This window comes from Manis pentadactyla, chromosome 17, assembly GCF_030020395.1.
Source record: "Manis pentadactyla isolate mManPen7 chromosome 17, mManPen7.hap1, whole genome shotgun sequence".
Taxonomy (NCBI): Eukaryota; Metazoa; Chordata; class Mammalia; order Pholidota; family Manidae; genus Manis; species Manis pentadactyla.
The window spans coordinates 56,079,529-56,104,670 of NC_080035.1; the positions used below are offsets into that span (position 1 = coordinate 56,079,529).

Sequence of the window (25,142 nt, forward strand, 5' to 3'; positions counted from 1 at the left end):
CTCCCCTCCAGTCCTGTCATCCTTTTAATGTTCATATTGTCAGTAGTGATGTGTTCTCTCTCCCGATATTTATAATTCTTTGTTCTCTCTTTTTTCAATTGATTAGTCCAGCTAGTTTTATCAGTTTTATTAATCTTTTTAAACAACTATCTTTTGATTTTATTGATTTTTCCTCTTTCTCTGTTTTCTGTTTCATTGATTTCTGTTCCCATCATCAGCCTACTCTGGGCTTGATTTTCCCTTTTCTTCTAGTTTCTTAAGGTGGAAATTTAAGTAATTTATTATAGACCTTTCTACTTTTTTAATGTAAGCATTTAATAGCAAAATTTCCCTCTAAGGCTTGTTTTAGCTGCTTCGAGCAAAATTGTGAATTATTTCTGTTACTTATAATCTCTTTTCACTTCTTTTCTTGTTGATGGTTTTCTAAAGCAATTAGTAGTAATTTTCTAAAACAATTAGTAGTAAAAAACTAAAAGGAAAAGGGCTTGGTGACCTCATGTGCTTCAAGGTAGCAGGAACGAATGTGCTGGGCTGCTGTCTCTTGCTTTGCAGTGGCAGGTTAGAGAAGAACCTGGTACAGAAAAAGCAGGTGAAGACAGTTTAAAGAGGTGACAAATACAAGCTAAGCACTGATACTCTGGGTAAACAAGAAGGGACAGTGTGAAGGAGGCAGGAGGGCTGTGCAGGAAGTGGCCGGAGAGGGCTTTGATGGGGTTACCTGTCAGAGGGCCTGATAGGGCCTTTTGTAGTGTTGGCCTAATTTTTGAAGCCACCTAAGGTTGTGGTGACAACCACTGCTGTCTGTCTGTACTACTGTGAACCACTAAGGGAAAAAAGGAGGGAGTCCAAAAGGAAGTTGGAAATAGGAGAAGAGGGTACAAAGGAGAGAGATTGTAGGGCAGAGAAGAGTGGAAGCAAGTTTTTTTTTCTTTGAAGGAAGGTGCTAAAAAGGAGGCAGAGGTTAAAAAGGACTGAGAAATTTTTAAATGATCATTTGGAAAAGAACTCAGAATGAGTATGTGTACTTTGTCACTAGAACTGGGATTAAGAGATCCATGTGAAGTGTTAGGTATCTAACATGTTTATTGACATCATTAGAAATTGACTTAAGTTGCCCATATGCATGGTGAGAAGCTGAAAGGGAATGCTGTAAACAAAAATGATGTTTTGGGTTGTGAGGCAGAAAATAACTTTAGCCCAGGGAGGTAGGGGACCAGTCATCTCAACTTGCCCAGGACTGTCCTGGTTTTAGCACCAAAAACTCCCACATTCCAGGAAGCCTCTCTGTCCCAGGCATACCAGGATTGTTGTTCACCCTAGAGAAAGAGAAGTGAAGGGTGGAGATGAAGTAAAGAAGCCTGAACTGGTAGGCCAGTAGGTAGGCGTAGGGCTGAAGAGAAACAGGGAGGAGACTGAGGAAACTGGAAATACCATGAAGGACTGTGTAGGCCAGGATAGCTGGAAAAGAAGTGAAAAGAGATTGTAAGTATCAGAAATAATTCACAATTTTGCTAGAGGCAGCTAAAGAAGTATTTTTGGAAATAGCATAATCCATAAATCATCTAAACATACCCCTTGAGCTGGACAGAGGAATTGGTGGGAAATGAAGTATCCCAGAGTGAAAACTGTTCACACTAGCCAAGCTGGCAAGCAAGAGCTAAAGAGGGAGCTGGGCCTGAATTGGAAGACACAAATGTGTGTGAGTGGTGCCTCCTGAAGGATGTGCAGCTACAGGGGGAAATCCCCAGCAAGGGGCTGTTTGCTAATGCAGGACTGGCCCGAGCCCACTGAATAGCATAACCTTTGCTTGGGGATCTGTTCCAGCTGTGTAGGGCTTCTGCTCCCACACTATACCATTGCCCTGTCATAGAGTTCTGCTGTGGACTAGAACATCTGTGTGGGTGCAGGCCAGGAGGAAGGACAGTGGGTGGCCCAAATGGTTTCCATGGGTGATGTCAAGGAGTTGAGATGAAAAGCCAGGACCTGAAGATGAACTCTTGACTGGAAACCCTCACTCTCTACACCCTTGGCCCTGTGGATACAGAGGAGAGTTGAGGACAGTTTCATCACATGTGCTTTTCCCTATTCTACTCCACTCTGAATGAATAATTGGCCGTCAGTTTCTGTCCTCTCAAGGAACTCTCTTGAGTGTGCCTGTTTTGCAGAATGTTTGAGTGGCATATGCACTTCATTCTTCTAGAAACACTCCATGGTGGTGCACCGAGGATGAGTGTTGAGCCTTAGAAGGTAAGCACGATGAACCTGGTGGCAGACATCACCCACAGTCGTCCAGAGTGTGGCATCCAGAGTGGCTGAGATTACTTAGCATCAGTACTTCCTGAAGTGGTTATTTTCTCCAGTGATGGCTTTGTAATGGCCAAGTTTTGATTCATGTAATTTCTGAAAGCAGCCTTTGGTCACAGTGTCCTTAACTAAATGTTGTGACTGGCCACTCTGTAGGAGATTCTATTTTATGTGTGACTCCCTGTAGGGAAGTCTGCAGGTACATGTGGCTAAAATTTTAGGAAGGCAGGGAGAAGAAAGCTGGGCTCCTTGGGGAGTGGTTATTGGTAGGCTTGATAAATATCTTAAGATTGGAAGAGTTGTTAATTGTATAAACAGTATGTTTTTCTGCCCTGAATGCTGTGTTCTGTTGTTACATGTTGCTTATTTATTCCTCTATGCATTGCTCATGATTTCAAAAGGTTAAGTATAGAATTTTATTATCAATAAAGAAAATATCAAGGATATAGTATATGTGTTTCACATAGGTCACTTAAGTATGAATTTAAATCCATTGTAATTTGAACGGGTTTAATTTATTTCATGTTGTTACTTCAATGTTCTATAGCTTATCAGTTAAGGAACTCATTTGAATGATGTAGATAATACATGGCCCCAAACTGAAATGTATTTATTCCTTCCTTTCTTCCTCTCTCTCCCTTCACTCCTTTCCCCCTTCCTTTACCTGCTATATGCCAGGTTTGAGTTGGCTTTTTATATAATTGCTTTGACTTTATGTTTTGGTTAAATTATAGAATGTTGATCTAATCTTGGAGCACTGCTGTTTCCTCTTCCACGACTCTATCACATAGATATTTGTAGATATTGTAACCACAGTTGTTCATTTAGTCTATTTCCAAGTTTTCTTTCTTGGGAAAAGCAGAGATAAGTGGCCCTTTACCCAAATCTCTGTGGCTACCTTACTTATGTACTTGGAGGTAAATTTCTATATGTGAACTTGCTGGGTAAGAGTATGGACATTTTAAACCTTTTCATGCGTGTTGTTATATCACCTTCCAGAAAGGGTGATACATATCTGGATTGCAATATGCCCTTTGGAGGCTTATCTGTCCATTTCCCATGACATCATCAGGCCAGTGCACGGTAGGTAACGTAAGCACAAATTGTCTTCCTGGTCACACCATGCAGCCAGAAGCACGGGGCCTAGAAACAACCCTATCCTTGACTGTCAGCTACTTCTGGCTTTTCCCTCTGTGGCCTCAGCTGTCACACTGACCAAGCCTACAGGTGTTTCTGTAAACAGCTGTGAAATTTTACCTCTTGTGCAAGTTCTCTTGAATTACACCACACATGATGTCTTCCTCTTAGGTAGGCTTTTGAGGTGCCCAGTTTCATAATGAATGAATCAAAGTCAATCTTTGTGAGGAAGTGAGGATTCTGTTTTAATAGGATGCTTGGTATGGGCAAATCTTATTTATTGTTTCCCCTCACTATGTTGTGGCTGAGGAGGCAGAGTGACTATAGTGTTCTGTGAGTATTTGCAGGGCACTTTTCAAATATTAGTATTCAGAACCCTCAAATACTGAAAAATTTAAAGACAACACTTTCTACTTTATTGTCCGACTTGCCACCCCCACTATTAGGGTCACAGTTTAGTGGTAGACTGTGTTCACTGTTTAATTCAAGTTAGACATTGCTAAAAAATTGTGTGTTTTAAAAATAAGGGCCTTTCTGTGATTCTTTTAAAAGTTTTATGGTCATTTAAAAACTTCATTGCACATGTGTGCATTGTACCCCTTTACAAGTAGTACAGGCTTATTTTAAAGCACTTACACTTGTCTTTTTGTTTAGTCTCACCGTATTATTTCTGAGAAGAATGATACGCCAAAATGATACTTTATTTTTTGGCCAAATATGAAAGTTTAGGAAATGAAAAAGAAAAAATAAAACAACATGCTGTTTTCATACAGAGGCACTGGAGGGCGCTCTAGCAATGGGAGATGTAAATTGTCTCCTTACAAACATGTGGCTTTGGAAAAGAGGAGAGTTGGTGTTCTTGTTCATTTTTAAGACAAATTGAAGACACATAGATGGCAGAGGAAATATTTCTATACTGACCTATAAACGGTCCCTTAGAAAGCTAATAAGAAACTTAAGAACTAGGTTTGTGCCCCTAGCCTTCTTGTTACCTCCTCCGTCCACTCACCCCCTCCAGCCACACCCGTCTGCCGCACCCTCCCCCTACAAGTCTCTGCTCAGATGTCATCCACTGGAAAGGTCTTTTTCCCCCAACCACCCTGGAGAACAGCATCCCCACTCCCCAACCAATTAGCCTCCACATTCTCTGACCCCCTCACTCTGCCTAATGTTTTTCCCATTGCACTCATTTCCACCTGACATGTACGTTTACCTGTTTATTATATGTACCCCACCCCACCCCCAAATATTCATGAAAGCAGTGAGTTGGTTTGTTTATCCCATTACTATGTTCCCCAACTCTAAAACAATGTCCGACACATAATAGGCACCCAATATAAATTTGTTGAATGAAAAAAGAACAGATTTAGGAAGTGAAGTATTTAAAGTGGTATTTCTGCAGATTAGTGCCCTTTTTCTATTGTGGCAAAATATACATAAATTTATTATTTTAACTGCTTGTAGGTACACAGTTTACTGGATTCAAGTGTGTTCACATTGTTATACAAACATCATCACTATCCATTCCTAGAACTTTTCATCCTCCCAAATTCAAACTGTGCCCATTAAACAGTAACTCCTCATTGTCTCATTCCCCCAGCCCCAGTATGCCCTATTCTCCTTTCTGTCTCTATGAATTTGACTGTTCTGTCTTCTCATATAGGTGAAATCATGCAATATTTGTCTTTTGTATCTGGCTTATTTCACTAAGCATAATGTCCTTAAGGTTCATCTATGTGTCAGAGTTCTTGCCTTTTTAAGGATGAATAACATTATATGTATATATCACGTTTTGTTTATCTACTCATCCATCAGTGGACATCTAGGTTGTTTCTACCCTTTGGCTAGTGTTAGTGCATATTTTGTGTAGGGCACAGAAGCATGATGTTAAAGTTTTGAGTCTAAAGTAGATTTCTTTGAAACAGTGATAATATCTTTAAATTATACTTGTGAGTCACAGTTCACCCTTGGGTGATTTCTGCCTTCAGAAAAATACTTTTAGTTCAGATTAAAATGAAAACTTTTTCAAGCTCCTAAAATCAGAATTATTTTAATATCCCTATTGGTGCTATTTGGGTCTTTCTTATAAATATTTAAAAAAAAACCCAGTTCACAAAATCAAATTACTAACTCTATGGTATAAGCAGGAAGATCCTGGACAGATACTTGGGTTCTGGTCCAGTGCTGACGCTGTAGTTAGCCCTTGATCTTATTCAATACCCTTGTCTAAACTGAGCCTTATTTTTCTCATAATTAAAAAAAGGAGTGTGGACTAGATGCCTCCTGTCGGTTGACATTCCGTAATCTAGAAAGAAATTATTGACCTAAAGTAAGAGGACTTTGGAGAATTCAAAATAAAAAATATGTGGCTTTTTGAATTTTGAGTTATTTTGGTCCATTTCAGCTCAATTTGACAAGAGATTGAAGAGAGTAAAAGTTCTACCTCCCCCAAATTTATGGGAACAGTCTGCACTCAGTTGATTTGAACTCCTGCCACCTTGGGAGGTATTTTTGTTTGAGTGTTGTTCACCCTCATCCGTCCAATCGGCTAGAAGTGCGGTGTCTTCATTGTTTTTCTCTGCAGCAGGGACTGCTGCCAGGTGCTCTGCTCAAGCCTCAGTTTAAGTGACTGCCATAGTTCAGAGGGGCTATGATTTTGAAATAATTTGGGTGTACTGGGAATTCAAAACCTATAACTCAGGAGTAAGAAGAGGTGGATGTCCTAAATTTTAGTCTAATCTACAAGATTGACTTAGAAAAATGGAGCTGTGATTTCTGCCTATATCCTATCTCCTTCCAGTTTTCTCTGCCCTCCTCGTGCCTTCATGCTGACTCACAAATGCCCCAGTGCTCAGAGCACAGTGCTCTTAGGGCCTGCCTGTCATAGGTCCCATAGTTGGCAGTCCACATGGTGATGCTCAGTGAATCTGAGAAAACCAGTGTGTGCTAATGTCATATGTGTAGCCAGCCTCTCTGAAATGCCTTACCTACAGAGGACGTGGGCCAGTAAAGAGAATTTCTTCTCTATGAGGGAAGCAATTGTGGACACGGGAGAGGCTTGTGGTATTCCTCCCAACCCCCAACCTCTGGGCAGGGCTCTGGGCTGTGGATTCAGGTCATCAGTATCTCCCAGTCTGCAGAACAATTGGGATTTACCAGGTAATCCAGCGACATGGGGAGAAGTGTTACCCTTAGAAACTTCCCTGCCCATCTACCTATTCTGGATAGTTCATACAAATGGAATCATACAATATGTGGCTTTTGTAGTTGACTGGCTTCTTTCATGCAGCATACTGTTTTCAGGGTTCATCCATGTTGTAGCATGTCTCAGTATTTCATTCTCTTTATGGCTGAATAGTAGTCCTTTGTAAGTATATACTGTAATTCTGTTTAACAGTTCGTTCAGTTGATGGACATATTGGGTTGTTTCCACCTTTTGGCAGTTGTAATTGGTGCTGTGAAGAACATTCATGCACAAATATTTGAGTATTTGTTTTCAGGGGTTTTTTTTGGTAAATACTTGGAAATGGAATTGCTGGGTCATGGGGTAATCCTTTTTTGAAATTTTTGAGCACCCCTGCACCACTAGCCTTCTCTTGCTTCCTCGAGGACAGTGAAGACCATGGACTTTGAGGCTCAGAGAGGTTCAGACACTTCCCCAAGGTCGCACAAACCTGAGCCAGAGCCCTGGCCCTGTTGCTTACTAGCCAGCTCCCTTTAGTTTCTGTATCTGTAAAAGGGGCTCATGATACTTACCACAGGGAATGTTGGAATTAAGTAAGATGATGCCCTGGATGCTGGGCACAGTGCCTGGCTCATAGAACACCAATAAACAGGATGCAAAAAAAGAAATAAGATAAATACATAAAAGCCGCATCCTTGGGGAGAGGGATGACCGTCTAAAGCATGTCTTCCCTCCCACCCCTGTTTGCCTCCCTCAAAGCATCCCATTCTCCATCGCAGTTATAATTTAGTCATGCAGCATGAATGGGGGTGTATTTCCCTCTTACGTTTGGTCTGCCCCACTAAACTGGAAATTCCACATCTACCCCTTTATGCCTTCACCCAGCACAGTACCTGACACATAGTAGGCACTTATTAAAACATTCTTGAATGAAAAAAATCATCATATGGTAACAGTAAGCAGAATTCATTACTAACTATTCACTTGACATGAGAGGGTGGAAAGGGAAACTTTTTATGTGTGAGTGTGGGTGTATGTATGTTTTCCTAGATTATAGATTTGTCTAAACATTCCTGCTAATTTAAGATGTCAAATCTGAAGATTCTTCCTTGGCTTGAGTTTTTGAACACAGTCCAGGGCTGTTTTCAGACTTCTCAATATTCTCCTTTTTGAGAAAGAGTTTTTGAAAGCATGAAGAGGGTATCTTCTGTACATGCTTTTCTGCATTATTTGTTTATGCAAATGAGTTTTGGGTAGCCGGGATATCTTAATTGTCGAACATGGCTTTACCCCGGCACTGAGGTATTGCTGGGAGAATGCAGCCAGTCTGAGTCCTCCCCAGCCAGTGTTATTTTTCCAGATACATTGTTTATTTTGGAATTTCTCACCTGTGGAACCCAGTTCTTTACCTCAACTCAGGATCAACTCAGCATCGAGAAGGTGTGTCAAAAAGAAAAGTCATGGTCTTTCAGTTCAGTGGAGGAATCTTAGCAGGATCCAAAACAATATTTATTCACTTTCATTCTGAAATTAGCTTTTCTGGTTTGGTTTTTTCTCCACTCCTTACCATTCCCCCACCCAACCCCGGGACCCTTATTATTACTAGAGTGAGGTGTCCTTGAGAGCAGGGACTTCCGCCTTTGACTGTGAATGCCTGTGGCCAACACTGGGGTCACCGAGCCGGTGTTGGAGAAGATCCCCTCTGTTCTTGTGTCTTCTCTGTCAGGAATTAGTTAAAGCCCCCATAGGCTGATTGGGCCGGAGTTCTGCTGTTCGTGTGATGCCCTTTGGGCTGCATGCTCCGTGAGGCTGTGCACTCCACGTTTCCTCCTCTCTGTCTCCGCACAGCATCTGAGCGGAACTGCTAACTAGCAGATTTCTGAGACCAGCCGGGTGGCTCCACGCATTCTGTTGCATGTGGGACCCACCAAGCGTTAGTAACTAGCCAGTGACTGGCAGCGATGAGCAGTTTTTAGGCTCCACACACATTTAATGTGCCAAATGAGGACTCCAGGCATCAGCTGAAGAAATGACTTTTAAAGATAGAAACAGAACTGTTGATGCAGGTGCCTCTTACTAATTAGTGTACTGTTTTTGAGGAATTAGTAAAAATGTTAGTATTTCCAGGATCATTGTTAATGAGGGATAAGAAATTTTATTTTCACAGCCATGTGGATTATTGCTTGTGGTTTTCTCTCTTTTTTAAGTGTTTTAAAACTAAGCTTTTATTTTAGTAAGGACAAAACTGTGTTCTTCTAGGAATCATCATTGCTTTTATTATGCAGATAACTGGAAAAATATTTACTTCATAGAACATTTACTTACAACAAGAAATTCTAGGACATATCAATGGTATTCTTCTTAAGTAAGAGGTACCTACAACAGATTTATTATTCAGTCATTCATTTATGCATCCTTCTGAAAGGAATGAGAATTATGTCCCTCCTAAGTCCTAGGCAGCTCTCAAGGTTCTTCTCTGTGCCAGGCTCCTGGAGGTGCTTTGTTGGTACATCTCATGTGAGGTGTGTGTGTGGGCTAAGGTGGTTGGGTCGGGGAAAGAGACCTTGAAAGGAATAATTTTATCACTGTTGTATCTTATTCTTTGAATAGCTAGCAGAGTGCTTTGGCCTGTGGCAGGTACTCCGTAAATGTTAACCAAACTGAATGTATTACGGGAAGTGGTACAGCAGAGTCAGGAGTGACTTTAAGAGGGCATGGGGACTGATCCCATGGAAGCTGACCACTGAGCAGATTTGAAAGGATGACAGGAGAGGGAAGGGCATTGCTGGCTGAGGGAACTGCATATGCAAAGTCACCACAGGGGAGTGATGAGTGGGTCACTGTGGAATGTGGGGTGCCTAGCAGCAGAGGGACTGGACATGAAGTAGAGTAGGTGAGTTGGGGCCAGGCTGTGAAGGGCATCTAAGACCGGGGCAGGATTTCAGATTTACATTGTGTGGGCAACAGGGAGGCAGTGGACAGTTTAGTCTCTCTCAACCCCCATCAGGTTAGCACTTCACTTGATATTCTGGTCTATGTGGTAATCCCACATCTTTTCACCTTCTTGCTATTCTCTTTTAATTGCGCTCGGAAGGTGCTGGGAAACCTAATTGGAATAGAGAAAGTAATGAAACCGCAGCCTGTGGGGACATCCTCTCCTTCTAGCACATTGACTGCACAGAAATGGTTGCAGTGACTTGGGGCCTTCAAGGTGATGTCATCTCTGAGTACTCTACACTTAGTCTCCTACATCTGCAGTTAATTTCTTAAGAGACCTTAATGAGAAACTTCAAATAGTTTTAGTGTCAACTACCAAAAAACTGAGGTTTTTCAAATTTCAGTAACCTGCCCATATTGGTCATTGGAACATAATCCCAGGTGGGTGTAATTTAAGACAGATGACATTCCAGAGCTTCAGTTACAGAGAACTTCTGTATCTTCGGGACTGACAGGACAAGCCCCCTTGTTGCTACTCTTGCAGAACTGTCTGCAGTTACGGCTTATCTGACATGGGCTCTGTGCTCAGTGCTTTCAGTCCACTGCATTCTCTAGTGCTTTTGAATCTGAAAAGACCCCAAAGCTACCATGTACATAAAAGTATGTTGAGAATATAGTAAATGTAATAATACCAATTTTTAACCCCAAACTTTCAAAAAAGTATTTATGATGTACCTTATATATAGATTTATTCTTAATGAAAGTGTTGATCTGAAATTTCTGAGAAATCCTGATTTGTTTCTTGCCACTCTCTACTTTTTTCCTGTGTTCCTTCCTTTACCTCTATTTTTTTGTAAGGTAAAAATGCATGAAGAAAGAGTTGAATATGGTGATGAGTATTACTTTAACAGAAAACCCGGAAGCATGCAAGGTAAATTAACTTTGCATTTTCTCTGCAGGTTACTTAGTGGGTGTTATGTGCTACAAAGTAAATAATTTTTGGCAACTGGTTTAGTTTTCACCACTTCTAAGCCTATGACAAATGATTTTAGAAGATCTTTGGTCTTAAAAAGGAGAACTTTTTTGATCATGGGGACTGTTGAATTACTGTAGTGTACACTTGAAACCAGCGTAAGGTTTAAGGCATATTAATGATATTTTAACTTTAAAAAAAAGGAAGACTATTTATGTGTGAGTTTTAAGTCAGTTTTGTTGTTTTTTGAAGCCTTTCTTACGTAAGCCATTTATGTGGAACTTTGTTTTCTTTGAATTTGAAATTTTTAAAAAGTTTTAAAAGTACAGTCTGCTGCATTAAGCTTTTTTCCACATATTTGACATTTGAAAGTTAATTTGCCTTCTCTACTTTTGAAAGATACTGAAAAAATTAAGTTACCCTATTCAGCAGTTATTATTTGTCAATTGCTTTTGAAAATTGGGAAATTATTTTTACTTTGTATGGTTTTAGGTTGTTCCCCCCACCTCCCAGGAGAAGCAATGTAAATATTCTTAGACCTACAATCTCTCCCTGTACCTATTTAGCCTACTGTAAGTCACTTTCAAAGGTAAGAAAATACTCATACACAGTTAAATTTATCTGAACATGGGAATTTCTTTAATCATCTTGGTAATCAGCCCTGTTTTTTAAAGGCTTCTATGAATTCTTTCAAAAGTAGCTCATTGGTGCTGTATTTGGCATGATGTATGTTGTCAAAACTTCATATAAATGCAGAGGTACTGGATTGTGCAGTTTACAGAGCTTCGTACTCTGTCGTGATTACTTTTCAAGTAACAATAGTCTTTGTTTTGTAAGATACCTGTGTCATCCATCTGTACCTAACTGATGTCTGGCTTATCTGACTGGAATGTGAAATTTAACATTTTCCAGGAGTTGCTTCTCATACTAATTGACTGATACCCTCTAAATGTATATTTAAGTCAAAATGTCAGGGATCAGTTGCTTAATCAGCTTTAAATCAGGTATAAAGTTAGACTGCCAGTTAACATCCTCTCTCTCCAGAGAAACGACTAGATGACTCAATCCTGCTTTCACTGAGTAATATGGTAAAGCCTATTTGGCTTAATCAGCAGCCTTGGGAGTTAGAGCAATCATTTGAAAGATTGAGTGGAAAAGTTCCTTGCACTTGGAAAAGTCAGGAGGCCAGGAGTGATAGACATATCCTCTTCGTTTCCCTTGTGGCCCCTCACCTGTGAATTCGCACCAGGATGGTCATAAAATTGTAGGAGCTCATTTTATGTGAAACCATTAGCAGCCTGAGAATTTGGGACTAGCTGCCTCTCATGCTTTAAGACCCTGGAAGGTGCCATTTATAAGCATGGAGAGCCTAAAGGAAGGCAGAACAGGCTTGTAAACCGTAGCACCAGGCTCTGGATGGTAATCAGTTTGTAATATAGTTTGAAGTCTTAGGTTATCAGAATCACAAGCCACGCCTTTTAAGTGTTGTGGGCAAATCCCAAGAAGCGTCTGACTATGAAGGTAGAGATAATGGCCAGTGATTTCCTAATCGTTATTATAATAGTGTTATTTTCTTTTTCTGCCTTCCTTTATGTGGGTGGAGGAGAAGGGGGCTGTGCTGCAAGTGGAACAAGTAAAACTGAGTATTTTTGTTAGAAAAAAAAAGGTTGGCCGTGATCCATGGTTGTGTTACAGCTAATAAGGAGGTTTTACCTGGAAACAGCTACTCTTGCACAGTTCCTGCTTTATGTGGCTGGCTCTGAATTCCCATGCTGGGGTAGGTGTGTGGGACACGCAGAGCTTGGGACCAGGGAATGGGGAAGCACCTCCAGCTTCCATTTGGCTCAGAAGGTGGAGGGTTTCCCAACATGGGCACAGGATTCAGGTTCTTAGCCACCTGTGAAAGTGACAAATGGCTCTCATGGTGGGCCAGCCCAGCTTCAGGATCTCTGCTAATCATTCTAAGGATGGTTTGTTAACTGAAACCACAAAGAAAGCTATGAAGGTTAGCTAAGCATTCAGGAGCTCATTCTGTAGATCAAGAACAGTCTACGGAATCTACCTGGGCATAAAGATGTATGTACCGGGGTACTCGAGGCTTTGCCTCCTGACCAATACAAGCGTGGCTGTGAAATCTCAGTGCTCCAAGTCCCCCCTACCTGCCCACCTCCGGGAGTTAGATGTGTTGCCTGATTGTCCCTGATTAGCCCTTGTCTGGTAAGAGCTGTCCCTGGTGCTCAGTGGTGGTCCTCCTGCTCTGGGGTCCTGTTTCAGTGAGAGACCCTGGTTTGTCTGCAGCCTTCTCACTTGTCTCTTTCTCTGGCCAAAAAGAAACATCCTTTCTAATCCCCATGGGTGACCCAGAGGGGCTCCCACAGAGGAAATTGTAGGCATTCAGTAATATTTCTGTCCTTCATATCAAGGCCCAAGTTCTTTCCAGAGGACACAGGTGGGATGGGGCCTGGACGGGGTGGCCCATGCCAAGAGATCAGTATTACCTAGGAGAAACCACTGCTACTTCTGTGCCCCAGGTTCCTGTTGCTCAGGGTTCCTGTTTGGAGCCTGGCTCCTTTTTTAAGATTTCTTGCTTTCCTAAGGAGATTTTATGCTGATCCTCTCTCAGACTGTTCCAGTACGTACCTTTCTGCTCAGAGCTGGTGTTTATTCATTTGAAGGCAATCTCTGCTAACACACTGATCAGAGTCACCAGGTAGTCTCCTCTGTTGGTGTGGCCAGAAAGGCTCTGCTCACCCCCACTATCTGAGAGGTGACTTCTCTACTTAGGTAGCATTGCTTTATGCCCCTGTGTTCCATACTCTTGTGAGGGTGGGGTCCAAGCTGGAAGTAGGTCGTTCCCGTCAGGCAGAAGGATGCTTGGATGCTGGCCACACATCTCCATCCTCTCCTGCAGAAGCAGCTCAGGGCGTTTCTCATTTAACTGACCACTTTAAGCAATGCTTTTCTGAGAGGCAAAATGGGGAATATTGTTCTGATAAATTAGTAAATACCTCTTTCAAAGCCATTCCATTCTTTCATGCCTTCTCCACTTTCTTTACTCTGGAGCCCCTTGAAGTGCCAGCATTAATGTGTTTTTGAGGATGGTCTTCCTGGGGTTGAGGGAGGCTTCAGGTGGGCGGGGTTGCTGGTTAGTACAGGCCCTGAGAAGCATTCCTAGCTGGTTGTAGCTCAGGCACAGGCTGGTAGGAGAAGGCTCGGAGAAGTGCTGGAAGGGAGAGGGCTGCAGGCGGGACTCCGCCTGTTTGACCCGTGTTGGCCAAAGGAGTTCTGAATAAGAAAAGCCTTTGGTGGAACCTTACCTCATACAAATTATTTTTCGCCTCTTTTTCCTTCTCCCCTCATTTTTTTCATCTTTCCCTTGGCCTCCCGTTCCAGCCAAGCTCTCTTGTCCCAGTTCTGCCCTCTCCTGGATCTTGTTCTTATTCTTGGGGAGGATTATACTCTGTTGAGCTCTTTCTGTGTGTCACGCACTGTGCTTTTTTTTTTTTTTTTAACTAAATGCTTTTGCATTTATTGATATTTGTTTTAAATCCCAGTGATTTTTTAATACAATTTTTTATTAAGATATTGCTGATATACACTCTTATGAAGAACAATGTGGTTACTACATTCACCCATATTATCGAGTACCCCCATGCCCCCCATTACAGTCACTGTCCATCAGTGCAGTAGAATGCCACAGAGTCACTACTTGTCTTCTCTGTCAAGCACTGTGCTTCTATATATTAATATTATCATGAGGAATTTTATTTGTCTGTTTTACAGTTGAGGAAAGTGAAATTTAGGGAAGTTACTGACTTACTGAAATTTATACAATTACTAAGGGGTAGAGAAGAAATTAAGTCCCTGTTTCTGAAGCCTGTTTGCTGAACCACAGCAATTCAGTCATCTAGTCTGGACACCTTTGGAAAAGAGGATTCCTTTACCCTGACCAAAAGAGGCGCTAATGTAAAATGTCCATACGCTGGGAATTTGTTAAATAAATTGTGGTAATGATGTAGCTATTAAAAATAATAAGATGGTTTCCATGAATGGTGAAGTAGCTTGATTGCACTAATCTGCCTATAGATATTTATTTATAAAATCTGCACAAAATATTTTTAAAATCAAACTATTTTAAGGCAGTGGAGAGTAAGCAAAGTCAGACAGAACTTGAGCAGAATCTACCCTTGAAAAACAAAACTAAATCGATAAGTTTTGCAAGTTTGTGGCCTTTTACTTGAAGGTACTCCCAAATCCACCTAACTTAAGTTTACGACAAAAAGCCACAGCTTTACTGTATTGGGAGGTTAGAAGGCAGAGGTGGAAACTGGCAGAGCAGCCAGAAAGTTAGCAGGGAAATCCCAGTGGGGATGGAGCTCCAGAGGGGGCACACCCCAAAACCTGTATAAAAAATGTAACAAATCCTTGGCTAGCCACTAAACTATATGTGTGTGCAGGGATGCTCCCAAAGGGACTGGTGAAAAAGCAGCAGCTGGAAGCTGAAATAACTGAGCAGAGATCTTAGCTGCTGCCTACCACAGGGGAGACAGAGTGTGGTGTTTGTGTTCAGCCAAGTCAACTGCGTGCTAGAAAAAAAGGCACTCTTCAGAGAAATATGTAGAATCCAGAGTCTCCACAACATACTGATCATAAGGTCCAATCTCCTATAAAAAAATCACTGTATAATATCTTTATGTTATACACCTTAAACGAATACAATATTGTATGTCAATTATATCAGTGAAACTAAGGGGAAAAAAGTCACAATATAAATGAAGAAATGGAAAAAACAGTTAATTGAAGCCAAACTCAAGATGATCCAGATGTTGCAGTTAACAGAGAAGTACTTTAAATCATCAATCATAAGTATGTCCAAGGAATTAATGATAAATAGTTGCACAATGAGTAAATAAAGAACATCAGTTTAGAAATAGAAATGACTTAAAAAGAGCTGAAAGATTAGTAATGGCCAGTGGCCAGGGTTAGGGTTGGGAAGGACTAGGGAATGACTGCTTAATAGGTGTGGGCCTTCTTTTTGGGGTGATGAAAATGTTCTTGAACTAGAGAGTGGTGATGCTTGCACGACATTGTGAATCTATTAATGCTACTGAATTGTTTACTTTAAAATGGTTAAAATTAATTTTATGAAAAACTGAAAAGTACATTAAACTGAAAAGCTTACTAGATGAGCTTAATAGCAGACTGTGGACATTATAAGAGTCAGTGAATTAAAAATTAGATCATTCTGAGGAATAGGAGAGAAAACTTTTAAAGAAAAATAAATAGAGCCTTAGAGACCTGTGGGACAGTATCAGGCAGTTTTATGTGTGTAATTAGAGTTTTTGAAGTAAAGAAAAGAAAAAATAGGGCAAAAAATATTTGAAGGAGTTGGCATTGTCTAGATGCTTCCCAGATTTGATGAAATACATTAATCTACAGATCACTCAACAAACTCCCAGCAAGATAAATTTAACCCATATACAAACATGCACACATGCGTGCGAATGCCACACTTCAGAAATCCAAAAATAAAGTCTTAAAAGCAGCCAGAGGAAAAAAGAGATATATTACTTATCAGGGGACAGTGATGTGAATGGCAGTAGACGTCTCATCAAGAACAATGGAGAATAACTAGAAGGTAAATGGACTGACACTTTGAAAGTGCTCAAAGAAAAAAAACTGTCAACCCAGAAAACTATCCGTCAAAATGCTATGCTGAACTATGTTCAGCAAAACTGTCCTTCAAAAATGAAGCCAAAATAAAGACCTTTTCATATAAAAAAACAGAGAATTTGTTAGAAGGAAATCTGTGCTACAAAGAATGCTAAAGGAAGTTCTTTAGGCTGAAGGGAAATAATCACAGATAATAACTCAGATCTACAAGGAAAAATGTAACTCACCAGACATGATAAAGAAAAGAATCAGGTAGATATGTATGTGTTGATATGATCATGTAACAATAATAATAATAATAATACACCAATTAGTGTTCTGAGTGCATTAGATATGTTAATTTATTTAACCATCGCAGCAATCCTGTTATTAATTAACCTTATTTTGCAAATGTGAAAACAGGCACAGGGTAACTTGCCCAGTGTCGCTTAACTAGTTGGTAACAGGTGGGATTCAAACCTAGCATTTTGTCTCCAGAAGCTGTTCTCTTAACTACTCTTCTAGATGGCCTCTTGAGATATATTATTACTTGAACAAGGCAGCATTCATATAGTATGATCCCATTTATATAATAAAAGTACATAAGATATTAATCTTTTTCAGGGAGAATACACAAGTCTGTAACAATGGTCACCTTTAGGGAAAGAGATTGAGGGCTAGGAATATGGAAAGCAAGACTAGTATTTTGAATATGTTTTTATTGTGCAATATCTTTTTTATTTTTGAAAAATAAACTTTAAAACATCATAAAATAGCTGGAAAAACAGGGATGCTTGCTGTGAAGGGGGAAATAATAGTCTTTCTCTACCTTATAAGGAATTTGACAGAAATACAGAAAATGGGGATAAGAAGTCAGAATTTGAGTTCTCTCCTTCTCTGTCCCCAAGACACCGTCATTTGACTAAGGCTGAGGTGGAGGTGCCCACATAGTGTTCTCTGGGCTTTGACACTTTTTCCTCTTTTCCATCCCCAGTCTTCCCCCTCTCACTCAGGGCAACTCCAGGGAGGCATTTCTTGTTCTAAAATTGTCTCAGCACTGCCATCCAACCACCCAGTCTGGCTTAATGCTTACTCAGCAGTGAGCTGCTGCTATCAGAGCCCCAGGACTGATTCCACCGCCCAAGTTTATAGTCAGCTTCTAAGCGGTAGAGTGAGGATTTGAGCAGGGTGGTATTACTCACAGGCCCCTTAGTGACTGTGGAGTCCTGGCTGGTACGCATTATGTCAGTTTAAACCTTCCCATTGCTACATCAAAGAACCAAGGAGCAGAGGGGAATATAACTCCCTCAATATCAAACTAAGAGGCAGAGCTGGGGTCCTGTTCCAAAGCTGGGACTCTTTGAACAAGGCTTTGCTGACCTAGTATCTTGTGTTTTCTCTTTCACCTGAGGCTTAATTTTAGGTCACAACCAATTTCATTTTGAATTTTGAAAAGTCACCCACTTGAAGACTCTGCTGATGATAGTGATAAATGCTGTTAGAAAACCAGCAGTCTACGAGTCACATTGATAAATTTAGAATTTATCATTCAAACCTGGATACTTTTGAGAGTGAAAGCAGTGCTATTAATATTGACTGCTTGGACAGTGGGAGCCAGCCAGGACTATCCAGGCACACCAGGGCTTGTGGTTACTCTGCATGCACATAGCATGTTATTTTCTGCACACACAGTGTGTGTATTATTTGTAAATTCTGTTACCTTTTGGAATATAAGCCTCTAAATGTGCAGAAATAACTATATTTTGCTTTAATCAGCATTGTTTCATAAATAATATTGGTACCATAACAATACTTGACTAAATCCAATTCTAGAACATAAGCATTTAGAGTCATTCTTAAGAGTGCTCCAGTGATTTAGCAGTTATTTAAATGCATTTATATGTAGCAAATGAAAGTAAGATCAAAAATCAAAATAAAATATAAAACCCATCTAGACTTGGTAATATGGGTGAATGTAGTAACCACATTTTTCATGTGAAACCTTCGTTAAGTGTGTATATCAATGATACCTTAATTAAATAAACAAAACCCACTCGTTTTTTCCTACAGAAGGTGACTATTTTTAGAACCACAAATTGGTATACATAGTCTGAGCACATGATTGGAGTGGAGAATGGGACAAAATATTTGAAAATGAAATTATCCAAGAGAATTCCAGGCATGTGATTGCTGTATATGTAGTTTAATTAAACAGAATGATCTGATTTTAATTGAACTTTTGATGCTATAAAAGTAAGTTTTGAATTTGTTCTTTTATTTTTGGTGTTTAATTTTTAGTTACGAAAACATGCTCAAAGCACCTGTCAACTTAAAACAATTACTTTTTTTCATACAAGGTAGTTTAATAAGTTTGACAATTGCAATCTTAGTTGTTAAATCTTTATGCTCCTCATGAGTTTTAAGAATCATTTATTTTGGAGCTAGATATATTTATTTCACTATGGTTTTCATATGTTAATTGACAAAATGTCATCTTTAATATTTCACTGGCTTTGTCATGTTAGGCTGAAGGCATTTTTAGTGGTATCAAGTACCCATTTGTGTTTTGTTTAAATCCATATCTATTTGCTTTAAATAGTTTGAATTATTACTAAGGCTGGTAGAAAATATGTGTAGAAATGTGTTTTTTTCCCCCACAATATCCTTCTGAGTAGTTGCTAGATGTGGGAAACATTTAGCTGATTTCCTCTTTCCACCCTATATTAAGCTGAGCTTTGGAAGAAATATTTCTGTAGAACATGCTGCAGTGTGTCAGAAACTGCTGTATTACAGATGCAACATCATCTAAAAGAAAAAAATTGAGTGTGGGTTTGGAGTTGACAAGTGATGAAAGTAAGTGGCCCTGAAGTTGCCAGTAAGGCAGTGAAAGCCTGGTACCAGTGCTTAATGGCAGTGCCCCCTGCTATTTTGTCTTAAGGACTGTACTGTAGGATTTTATTGCTCTGAAAGTATGTATGCATGTACCCAGATATAGACAATTGAAATACATGTGTATGTATATAACTAATGAGGTGGGAGGTGCAAATACAAACTACTTGTGCTAATACATTTCCTAAAAATGTTCCCTTTATGGGAGGACTTAACAACAAAAAAATCCTGTGCCTAATATTATTTTGTTTCACATTTATGGTTTTTCTACCATAGAACTTCCATTGGTTGGTTTTATGAACCGTATTGTCAAATGACAAGTGTGGGAAACTTAATTTTTGTCTATAGAATTTTCTCTGAAAATTCTATGCTTTTTGCTGATTTAAAAATATGAGTAATTAATATTTATAACCTATAGGTTAAAATGAATTGTAAATGGATAAAGGTAGGAACCCAAATGAACCAAAGCAATTTATATTGTGATACTAACCACTATATGCATCTTCCTGTTACTTATTATACCCCTCCATCACTTTTTCTTAAAAATAGTCCTACAACAGAAGGAAAGAAAGTACAGAAATAAAAAGTCCAAAATGAGCTCAGTGGAATAAAATGTTTCTGAAATTGGTACATTTTCCTTTTTGACATGTCAAGTCAAATTAAACATTTTAAAGTTTAATTTGAAAATAATGCTCCTCAACCTTTTGAATGAAATTTTAAAATAAAATGTGACAGAATACAAAAAGTACATACCTATGGTAATGAAAACCCATGGGTCACATTTCAAGGCTGGACCCCTCCCCCCACCTCCCCATCCCATCCCACCCACAAGGAATAGCTATAAGTTTCTCATCAGTACAAGATGATTCTGAGAGATTGTTGGAAAGAATCCTCATTTTATGACCTCTGTCCATGGGTAGGTTTGATTGGGAATCCCACAGTTACTGCAAAAGGATGGGGCCTCAGCCCGTGGTCCTTTGCACTTAGGTACTTTATTCTGGCAGCTTTGGCTAATGTGTACCTCTTGTGGGGATGGGAAAATTCAGTCACTGTCAGCCAAAGCCCGGTGTGGGAAGGCTGGCAGCAGGCACGGGCAGGTTGCTTGAATCTGCCACTGGGGTAAAGTCAAGAGTATTGGCTCCTTTCTAATCACCTGAACTCCAGTGCTCACTGGGCATGGCCTTCACAAGGGCTTTGCCCCTGGGCTCATGGGTTTCCTCTCAGGTACCTATTTGTCCCTGGAGTCACCTGAGTCATCCCTTTACCCAGAGTCGTTGACTTTTCCCTGGAGAGAATATGCACTAGGTCTGTACAGCTTGGGTAGAAGGCTTGGGATGTTCTGTCTGCTTCTCAAGGCAGTCCATAGCAGGCAGCAGTGAGTGGTTCCCACTGCGAGCCAAAGTTTGCACGTTGCCCAAGTGTTCATTCATTGATACTGTGTATTCTGAATAACCAGAAACATTCTTTTTTTAAGTTTACAGACCTTTAGGCTTTTCGTCAACATGATTTGCAGTCTCTGTCTTTGTTATCTAGTATCTATAATTACCTAGATCCTAAGGTTTTCTGCTAACATCTACATCTTTGACAAGGTGGAAAAGGAAGAGAAAGGAATTGCTTGAACAGGTGGGAGCCTGAATCAAGAGGCACATACATTTCTGATGCATCTGTAGGAGACTGTCACATTTTTATCTTTTGATTCATAATTACATTAAATTTAGGCATTCGGTATAGGAAGTTGAGGGGAACACACATCAGCAGCTATTATTCACTACCCTTCGCTCCTCAGTGTGGATTGTTCAGGGCAATGATGTTTTACACTGGGAGTCCCAACCCATTAGTGAGTTGGAAATTAATTTATTGAGTCATGATGAACATTTAAAAAATGAATTTTAACAGAATAGAAACTGTCCTTTTCAGACTACATCATATGTTAAGTTTCATTTTTTTATCACTTTTTAAATGAAGTATAGTTGATATACAATCTTATATTGGTTTCAAGTATATAACACAGTGGTTCAGCTGTTACCATATTATTAAATCCTTACCCCCCTGGTTCAGTTACTATCAGCATACAAAGATGTTACAGAATCATTGACTATGTTCTCCATGCTGACTACCATCCCCTTGACCAACTTTTATTATTATTGAGAATTTTTGTTCCCCTTTATCCCCCTCATCCTCCACTCCCTACCCCAACTCCTTCCCCATGGTAACCACCAGTCGCTTTTCAGTGTCTGTGAGTCTACTGCTATTTTGTTCATTTTGTTTAGTTTTGTTTTTAGATTCCACAAACAAGTGAAATTATATGGTAGTTGTCTTTCCTTGTCTGGCTTTTTCACTTAGCACAATACCCTCTAGGTCCCTCCATGCTGTTGCAAATAGCAGGATTTCTTTTTTGTGGCTGAATTATATTCCACTGTTTTTATGTACCACATCTTCTTTATCCATTCATCTATTGATAGACACTTGGGTTGCTTCCGTATCTTGGCTATTGCAAATAATATGACAGTAAACATGGGGGGGCATATGTCTTTTCAAATCAGAGATTACTTTTCTTTGGGTAATTTCCTAGAAGTGGAATTGCTGGGTTGTATGGTATTACTATTTTTAGTTTTTTGTGGAACCTCCATACTGCTTTCCACAATGGCTGTACCAGTTTACATTCCCACCAACAGTGTAGGGGGTTCCCTTTTCTCATTAAGTTTTGTTTTATAAAACTTTTGTTTCTTTTAAAAGTGTGTGTGTGTGTGTGTGTGTGTGTTTATCAACTCTTAGTATAAAATATGTTTCTTCCTGTGAGTTGCAGTAAAATAAATTTGGAAAAATGCTGCCTTAGAGGAATTTCAGATCTTGGGAAATGGTTTTCTTTAAGGGAATATGGAGGATTTATAAGCTACTAGCAGTGTCCAGGGAGTCCTTTTTCCTCTGGCTGTGGAGTTCCCTAGTTCAAACTCAGGATTCTCTTCCTATGAACACACTGCTACGGAATGGTGGTGTGTAGCTAAACCAGCACTTGGAGACATTGTGGGATTAAATGGGCTTTTATAAGCTCTCCTGAGGCCCTAACCATCATTTGTAACATCCTTCCCATTGGGAAAATTTCATTTTCAGTCCCAAAGAAGCAACTTTTTTTTCTTTTTTTTTGGGTACAACCCTGTCATAAATTAGGCACTGCTTTTATACACTTCCTGTATTATCTAATAGTAAAATCTGTACCTTACAAATAGTGGTCTGTCACACTCCTTTACCCCTTTTTCATTTCTGTTAAAGAGTGATGTGTTCTAGGAGCTCTGGGTGTGTTATGGTGAGTGGTGTTGCTGACAGGGTTTCTGAGAAAGGCAGCTGACAAGGACCAAAATGTGTGTGTGTCTGTGCCCCTAACAGGTCTCAAGAGAGAGGCCTTCTTGCACTTGGAACGATTGATAACCCACGTTTTCAGGTTCCTTTTACATTGAAGCCGCTGTGGTCTTATATGAATATAAGGCACTCTTTACAAAGGTACGTTCACACTGGATATGCCCACTGTTCTTTCAGTAGGCATTTATTGAGTACGCAGTCTGTGCGAGGCACTCCTCTGGGTCCTGAGATAAGGCAGTGAGCAAGGTGCGCAGGGGTCCTGCCTAGGAGGTTCCGTTCCTGCAAGCCTCTGGCCTTTGTCCATTGGGTTTGCTGGGGCGAAGGTGTGCCATCGATTGATGCTTCCAAGGTGACAGCTGGACCCAAGGACCGCTGTCCTCACCTAAGTAGAGCCAGGTGTCGAGCATGTGAAAGACTTGTAAGAGAGAACGGAGTTCCTTCTTGGAAAATGCTATGGACTCTTTAAAGAACAAAAACCTAAGTAAGATTTTGAGTGTCCTGGCTCAACAAAACAAGAGTTGGGGCACAAGCTTGTTCATAGACAGCAGTCAGAGAAGACAATGTACATTACATCACATCAAGATGTATTACTCCAGTCTCTGGAAACCTTCTTCAGGGGAAGCACCCTACCCCACCTTAAGCCTCCCAATTCATTGTGTGTAACCTCTTGTGAAATCTATCCAAGTCACACTGCCACCCCCCAAGTACAACTCCATACCAGAAAGAACTTACTTCACTGCCTGTTTTTTCTGAGGTTTATAAAAACAAAATGTGTGATGGGAATGTATGCTGATTCTCTTGGGACTAATTAAACAAACAGATTCAGAGAACGAAAGCAGAGAATATTTAGTATAGTTAAGATGTGAAATATGTAATTTTTGGGATAACAGCCGTCAGTTTTTCCACTCAAGTGTTTTTCCGGAGGGCAGAGGGCAAGAAGCATCTTACATCCTCTCAAAGCTGAGACACATTTCAATGTGGAGATATTAGAAGCAAATTTGGTGCCCAAGACAGGTGCCAGATTTTAATTACAGTTGGCATTTCTGAGCATGCTTTTGGCAGAGGTGGCCATTTTGTCGGAAAAGCCATAGATTTTGACACTAGCAGTATGGGTACCCAGTTAAGAAAGATTGAAAATAATTTCCTTCCTATTTTCATCATGTTGGTTGTGAGAGAAAACTTAAGTGGTTAATATTTAAACAAGATGTCTGTGCAGAGAAAGCAGTTATTCATTGGAATTGTCTTGGTGGTTGGGAGTGTTATCTTTGAGGGTAATAATTTCTATCATAGAGCCTTTGAAAAACCCCAGTTAAAACAATAAAATAGGATGTTTCATTATGAGAAATCAAGTTGGCATACACCAGGTTTTCCATTAGGTTCCAGGTCACAGACAAATAAAGAAAGTATGTTAGGGGGGAAAATCCTTTTTAAAAATAATTAGGGAGCTGTCTGTTTTGTTCACCAGATGGAAAATCCATAGTTGTGGGTGGTCTATGTTGGAGAGGGCATCTCACAATTGGCAGGACCATGCCTTTAACTTTTCAAGTCCTAGGACAAAAATCTGAATGTCATTGACTGTTCAGGAGGCTCCAAATATGTATTAGGCCTTTTAAGGCTCTGCTTCCTGAATTTTACCAGTTTTCTAAAAGAGTGTTTAGGGAAAATAATTATGGAATGCCAAAATAAAAATAATCCATTGTTCTTTGAATCCTGAAACCATTTTCTTGTCAGTCCTTTTTTTCTGTGACTTCTCTCATTGTCAGTACATTATGATGATAATCTGATTAGAGGGACTGCATGTGTTACCATTTAGAGGCCCCCTTTTGTTACATGAATGTATTCCAGAGCAGATAGGATGCCCAAATGTACCTAAGGCTTCAGGAATCACCCTAAGACTGTTAGTTATTGAAGAAGAATATATACTATCATCAATGTTTAGGGTCTTTTATAAACTTGCTTTAATATTCTGATAAAATTAATTTAACAAAAAGATACGTATGCTTGTCTTAGACTGATAATGGGAAGTTAGCCATCTGGCTTCACTAGCAGTTTTTCAAAAACTAATAGTTTTTTAATACACATCAAATTATCATTTTTTTTCAGCCCAATCTTATGTTATATGATTTTTATATCTGAAAATCGGATTTTGAAATGAGTATGTTTTACATTTGAACATAATTATGTATATATGTTTATACTAGTATTTCATTCGTAAATTTAACCTCCCTCAAATAAAAAAATGCCGTTAATAATTATAGGAAGGTTGAATTAATAAAATCATTTTGGAGCCTAAATGCATAAACTCTCACATCGAGTGAAAAAAAAGCCCTGGAATGTAAATCATTTTTCTCAAACAGCAAATGTTTGGCTTTGGATGTACTATGATATTCTGCCTATGTGTAATAAAAATGGCAATGATTTATTAGTTCCATATCCCCCCAGCACAGATGCTGCACAGTCTGTCCCTTTTTTTAGGCACTAAACAGTGGGTTTTAAAAAACATAATTTCACTCAAGTTTTCCACTTGTGTTCTATGTTGTTCTATTAATAGCAACCCTTTGTTGGTGGTGCCAGCTCACTTCTAGCATAAGACAATGATGTGCAGGAACTGGTTTCAACTAAAATGCTTGTAACTGGCGCGAAATTTTCATATGATAGCCCCGGGGCAGTTCTATGAAGACTGTAAGCACCCTTAGAAATTGTTCTGAA

At 39.8% G+C, this 25,142-nt stretch overlaps 1 protein-coding gene across 2 annotated transcripts in view; it reads left to right on the forward strand.

Moving 5' to 3' along the window:
* CLYBL (citramalyl-CoA lyase) overlaps nt 1-25,142 on the forward strand; it is a 241,493-nt gene that overhangs the window by 7,727 nt on the left and 208,624 nt on the right. Inside the window, exon 1 of one of the 2 annotated variants that reach the window (XM_057494545.1) lies at nt 22,470-22,574. The exons of the other annotated variant lie outside the window; for it this stretch is intronic. Within the exon in view, the coding sequence (XP_057350528.1) occupies nt 22,549-22,574 (26 nt within the window). The 5' untranslated portion in view covers nt 22,470-22,548. Of the gene's footprint in view, nt 1-22,469; nt 22,575-25,142 lie in introns of those variants that run through there. 2 annotated transcript variants of the gene reach the window in all.